Raw genomic sequence first — 6,064 nt, 5'->3', positions numbered from 1 at the left:
GGGGGGGGGTGAGGACCCCCTATTACTTTCTCCGAACGACGCAGCAGGTGAAAGGGCACATTACTGGAAGGCATCGTTGTGTGTGTTTGTGTGAGTGTGTGTGTGTACGAGTGTTGGTGTGTGTGTGTTGCGTCTGTTCCTTCGGAATGCCCACATGGCTCGGCTACTCTGGCCAGTCCGTCTCTGTCCGTCGCTCGGCGCGCACACCAACGCACCGTACTCAACTCGTCCTTCTGTGCCCTGCAGGTGTTCGACATGCGCGCCAGTCTAGTGCTCCTCGTCCTAGGGGTGGCGGTCGTGTCCGCGCAGAGGCGGCTCGCCCTCCCCGACCCCAGGAGTTGTGCCAACCGTAAGTGTCATTGTCTTGCAGACAACCGAGAATAATTATTTCTTGCTGTGTGCTTCTTAGGGGCTATGCCCAAACCACAGGTAGTGATTTCAAGGGGGGATCCAAATATTATTGGAGTTGATAGGATCCCCATGGTAATTTTACCCTAGGGTGAAAATATTATGAGATCTGTCTTGGTCTTAAGGAGCCCCATAATATGTGGATCTCTCTGGAGTCACGTGGTTAAGGCACAGCCCCTAGTGTTTGTAAGAAGTGAATTACTGTTGGACAACGCCCTCCTGCCGTGACCACTCTGCGACCACACCTCAGCCCACTAACAGTGAACCTCTCCCGCCCCCACCTGCAGGTGTCCGGCACTCGACCTACCGCGACGCCCGCGGCGTGGCGCACGCCTACTTCTTCAGCTGGGAGCACGCCCCCACCAGGAACCTGGAGGTGGACTGGCTGGACGCGAGGAACATCTGCAGGAGGCACTGCATGGACGCCGTGTCGCTGGAGACGCCCCAAGAGAACGAGTTCATCAAGCAGCGCATCGCACGCGGTGAGCCAAGCCGGAAGTTGTCCGGAAGTTGTCCTGAAGTTGTCCGGAAGTTGTCCGGAAGTTGACCGGATGTTGACCGGAAGCGCAAAATGCTGGGGCCAAAAGAGAATCACAGCGTCGCACTTTGAAAGTGATTTTACAGCACCATAACGGGTATGTGGCCCTGTAACGTGGTAACAATACCGTCGAATTTTCACGACTACTGCGGCCTTTATGGTCACTTGTCAGAGGTCTACGACCCCTCCGCCCCTGGGAGTGTTTGTTTTTCGTTCCCTTGCTTCGCTCGTCATAACCATCGCACGAGACAAGCGTGTGAGAGAGAATCTCGAGGAGGGATACACGCGCAACAAGACCTTAGGGAGTCCTGGGAAACAATCACGTCAGCGGCATTTCGTAAGGTATATCGGGGTGCTCCGCGGGTCATGAGGGGCGGGGCGGGGTGTGGCGGAAACGAACCGTACCGTGAATAGCAATCGGAGACCCCCCAAAACAGAACTGCCGAGCGTCGTTCATCATACTAATTTAGGGGGGAAGGGAACCGTACGGCGACGGCGGGAAGCACGTTTCATAACTTAACCAGAGAGACTCGTCACCATTCCACTCATTCATTCGTCAATGAGGGGGTAAAGGGGGCGGGGGGATAGGGACAGAGACGGAGAGAAAGAGAAGGATATGTGTGGCGAGTGAGGAGGGGGGAGGAGGACAGGTGCCACGCCACAACGCCGTTACTAGCAGATCGCTTTCACCTCACGACGTGACCCCGCCCCGCCCCGCCCCGCCACCACGCCCCACATCGCTTCCTCCCGCGCCATGCCATATCCTGGGACATGGTCCCCGCACCGCCCCGCCTGCCCCGGCAGGAAGAGGGAAGAGCCGCCCCGCCGTGTGGACCTGGTGGAGACCGGCGGGGACCTAGACAGTGAGGCGACGCAAGGTTAATCGTCGGGCGGGACGACTATTGACATTGGACCCGGTCAGCGGAGGGGCCGCCGCGACCGTCACACCCTCCGGCGGGGAGGGGCGCAGGCCTCCAGCAGCGCTCACCTACAGACGGGGCCTCCCGAAGAGTAGTGCACACGGCTTTTAATTTTAGATAGAATCGTCCTTGATTATCCTACAGAAAAAATCCTGGATCTGTTTTTCTAATTTTATTTTTGATATTTTTCTGATTTTTTTCTGATTTTTTGGGGGAGTGCACACTGTTTGGGTGGCACGGGCACCGTGTCGCCGGTGGGTAGGCAGACCCGCGGTGCGTGCGCGTGTTACGGGACGGCCTACGCTCCGGGGGTCCGCCGTGTGGCCGGTGGGTAGGCAGTCCCGCGGTGCGTGCGCGTGTAACGGGACGGCCTACGCCGCAGGGGCCCGCCGTGTGGCCGGTGGGTAGGCAGTTCCGCGGTGCGTGCGCGTGTAACGGGACGGCCTACACCGCAGGGGCCCGCCGTGTGCCCGAGGGGGAAGGCAGTCCCGCGGTGCGTGCGCGTGTAACAGGACGGCCTAGGCTCTGGGGGCCCGCCGTGTGGCCAGTGTGTAGGCAGACCCGCGGTGCGTGCGCGTGTAACGGGACGGCCTACGCCGCAGGGGCCCCAGCTAACCCTGCCTGTCCGGTGTCGGGGCAGAGTAATGCGTCAGTGAGGAGACGAGACACACTAGTTGGCAGGCCGACCGGAGTTTCTCCCGGCCCTGCTGGGCTGACGGCCTGCCTGGCGGCCCGCTTGCCCGGCCCATAGTCCTCGCCGGCGCTCTCACCTGGGCTTGGCCGACCCGGCCCGCCGGAGGCTCCCGGCCAGGTCAGGTAGCTTTGGGACAACATCGTGAGAAGGCGCCGGGTGTGTCTGAGTGTGTGTGTCAGGGAGAGCGTATTGTGTGTGGCCCACGGCGTGCGCACGGCCGCCTATGGCGGTCTATGGCCCGATTTGCGAGATGCAAACAAGCTAGCGAAGCCTTTTAGTTTGCAAACAAAGGGGTCCGCTGCCGGCCGCGGCTTTTCACCGCGATGGCCCGCTACGCCACGCCCACCAATGTGTGCGTGTGTGTTAGAGAAAGAGAGAAAGAGAGGGGGGGGTAGTGGTGAAAGGAAGGGTTGTGGCTTGTTGGAACAAGGATCGCTGAAGCTCGCACCGAAGTTTTTACGAGACGTGTTAGCAAAAGCGCCGGAGAGTGACTGAGGATTTACGCCGCACATTATGTTTACACATGCCACCCGTTACGCCCCACACCTTCTTTTCATTACACAGCAGCCGTCTCTGGAGTGGTACTTATTATTTTTTTATTTTATTTTTTTTGCCGACACACAGGTAACGTCCGGTACATCTGGACGTCGGGCCGCAAGTGCAACTTCAACGGCTGCGACCGGCCCGACCTGCAGCCCGCCAACGTCAACGGCTGGTTCTGGTCCGGCTCCGGCGCCAAGATCGGCCCCACCACCCAGAGGAACACCGGCGACTGGTCGCAGACCGGCGGCTTCGGCCAGGCCCAGCCCGACAACCGGGAGGCGCCCCAGGTGAGCCCGCGACCCCCGGCGCGGCGTCGCATTGGCGCCTATACAGCCGATACTTTTTTGTGTGTTACTTTTTTTGGGACTGAGTGCACGCCGTTAAAAACGTTGAAGCGTTAAAATCGTCAAAACGTTAAAATCGTCAAAACGTTAAAATCGTCAAAACGTTAAAATCGTCAAAACGTTATAAACGTTAAAACATCATAACGTTCAGACGTTACAAACTTTATAACGTCATAAACGATTAAAACGTGGGAATACGTTTTACCGTTCAACCGTTATAAACTTTATAACGGCATAAACGTTTTAAACGGCAAAACGTTAAAAAACGATGCTCATGACGGGAGGACGGACGGTGGGCGGCGCCCTGGTGCACGTGCACGGCCAGGGCCAGAGGAGAAATCACATCAAAGTGTCGCACGTGTGTGCATACAGGTGCACACGTGTGTGCGAGCGAGTGAGTCGTGACGGCGACGATGATGCCGCCAGGAGCGAGTGGCAGAGAGAGAGAGAGAGGACGTCGGAAAGAAAGTTCGGTGCCGAATGTCGTGTCGTATAGCTTATCATCACATCATGTGTCGTCTTCCGGCAGGGTTTACGCTCCCAAAGTGATTTTAGCGGTGTGTGCATTTTTCCTTGATGTATTCTGTTGGGATTCGTGCCCGACCTATGGGTTTTGGAATGTCACGAACTTCTCATAGACCAAAGCCCCAAGCGGAACAGCACACAATGCCGTCATTCAGTCATTATACACTTCGCGTTCGGTTTCCGGAAGCAGTATAAGAGAGGCGCAGTCGTGTGATACGGGCAGGAGCAGAGGGGAGAGAGAAGGGCTTTCCATCTCCAAAGTGCAGGCCGGCCGGGCCGGGCCGCCGTCTTGCGTCAGCGCGACGGGGATGAGGTGCATTTGCATTACAGGTGTCAGAAGAGGGTTTTATACTCGCGCAGAGAAAGCCCCGCGGGCGCGACCCGTGTCCGTGTGACGACCGGGTGACGACCGGGTGGCGACCGCGAGCCGGGAGCGACAAGTAGTGTAAGGGTGTTGTCACCTATGCCGCGCCGCGCAGAAGTGAGGCACCATCATTTCATGCGTGACTTTCTGTCCCCGGCCAACAGAGACACTTACTTGAAAATATAAAAATATAAAGCAGTAGTTCTCTAAAGGACACCTTAGTTTGATTTTTTTTTTTTTTTTTTTTAGATATTTGGGGGCACCACGACCTTCTCGAAAATTATTTCTTTTCGGTTTCAAAATCCCGAATGCGCCGCCTATAGTTGTAGTCACCGAAAGTTTCCGTCCTTCATCGCCGAGCTTTTCTTTTTCCCGACTGTGTATCGGCAGCAGGTGGCGCTGACTGAGGTGCGCGGGGCCCGCGGACCCGGCCCGGCCCAGCCCTTTGGAGCGTTAGGACGGGCGCGACGGGGGGGCAGCCCCGCGGGGCTGAGCTGGGCCGGGGCATGGCCACGGGGCCCTGCCGGCCCTGCCGCGAGCGCGCGCGAACAGGCCGGCCGTCGACAATAGAGAAAGTTCTAAATCACTTCCCGAAAGCATTGCGTTGCGCGGGGCGTGGCGCGGCGCGGCGTTACGGTGATGGCGATGCCACTCGATGAGGAGTCGCGTCACTAAGCCCGATGATTTGCTGCCGAGGAAGCCATTAGCACGACCGACACGTCATACGTCACGCCACCCGTCCGTCCGTCCGTCCGTCCGTCCGTCCCGTCAGTCCGTCCGTCCCGTCAGTCCGTCCGTCCGTCATGAGCCTATACCGGGGTGCACTCATTTGTGGTTAATACTTCCTTGTGTGCTCTGTCCTGTGTGTTGTATACTACTCTACTCGTGTGTGTGGTGTGTAGTTTGCCGCCCCCTGCATGACTAACTGCACCCCAGCCGCATATGCATGCCCGATACCCTTTATACACTGCTCTTGGTGGTGGTTCTGTCCGTCGCTGCTGCCCATGTCCTCCCCTGCCGCCGCCTGCTCCGCTCGCACGCGCTGTCCGTGCTGTCCCGCTGCTGCTGCTGCGTTGTTGTTGTCCGACATCGAGACGCCGACGCCGACAACGACGACGCCGCCACAAAGGAACTCATCGAGAAAGTCCTGCGAGTAATTGACGACGACTGGACAGCTCACGCCACGCGCCGCCACGCGCCAGGAGTCTCTCTAGGTCAAGCAAGGAGAGGAGTCTGGCTGGACCGCCGCCGTCCGGACATACTGCAGCCCCGCGGATATTATTTTTGGCATGGCCGACCGCTACACGCTCTGCAATGCCACACGGGGCGGAGAGCGCATGCTGCTGTCCACCCTCTGCCTCTTGTGTCCCTCCTTCTAAACGCACACTGTAGTACCTCTACAGTCTCGCTAGCGCACAGCGCAGCGCGCGCACAAGCCGCACAAGCATGAATCGCCTCTGCTCTCTTCTTTTTTTTCCCATCCCAGAGAAGGACCCTTTCGCTCTTTTGCCCCCAAAGCCATTATTATGCAGCACTGCAGAGCTTCGCGAGCAGCGCGCCGCGGATTCTTCTTCTTGGACTATTCCTCCACCAGAGTGAAAACGCTCGTCAATCCTTATCTCTATCTCACTCTCTGCCACAACATCACCCCCCCCCTTCCCCTTTCCACCTGCTCCTGCCGAGGAAACAAAGCCGCTAGCATTATCCATCCGCTTTTGACGACTTCCC

At 58.1% G+C, this 6,064-nt stretch overlaps 1 protein-coding gene across 1 annotated transcript in view; it reads left to right on the top strand.

Moving 5' to 3' along the window:
• The first annotated feature begins 182 nt into the window (after positions 1-182).
• Positions 183-6,064, top strand: part of LOC113210069 (uncharacterized) — an 8,063-nt gene continuing 2,181 nt past the window's right edge. Inside the window, exons 1-3 of the mRNA XM_052275912.1 lie at positions 183-349; positions 696-890; positions 3,185-3,390. Of these exons, the coding sequence (XP_052131872.1) occupies positions 256-349; positions 696-890; positions 3,185-3,390 (495 nt within the window). The 5' untranslated portion in view covers positions 183-255. The remainder of the gene's footprint in view (positions 350-695; positions 891-3,184; positions 3,391-6,064) is intronic.

This window comes from Frankliniella occidentalis, unplaced genomic scaffold (assembly GCF_000697945.3).
Source record: "Frankliniella occidentalis isolate FOCC.00 unplaced genomic scaffold, Focc_3.1 Scaffold1161, whole genome shotgun sequence".
Classification (NCBI taxonomy): domain Eukaryota; kingdom Metazoa; phylum Arthropoda; class Insecta; order Thysanoptera; family Thripidae; genus Frankliniella; species Frankliniella occidentalis.
The sequence above is the reverse complement of the archived record's forward strand: the minus strand, read 5'-3'. Positions and strand labels throughout refer to the sequence as shown.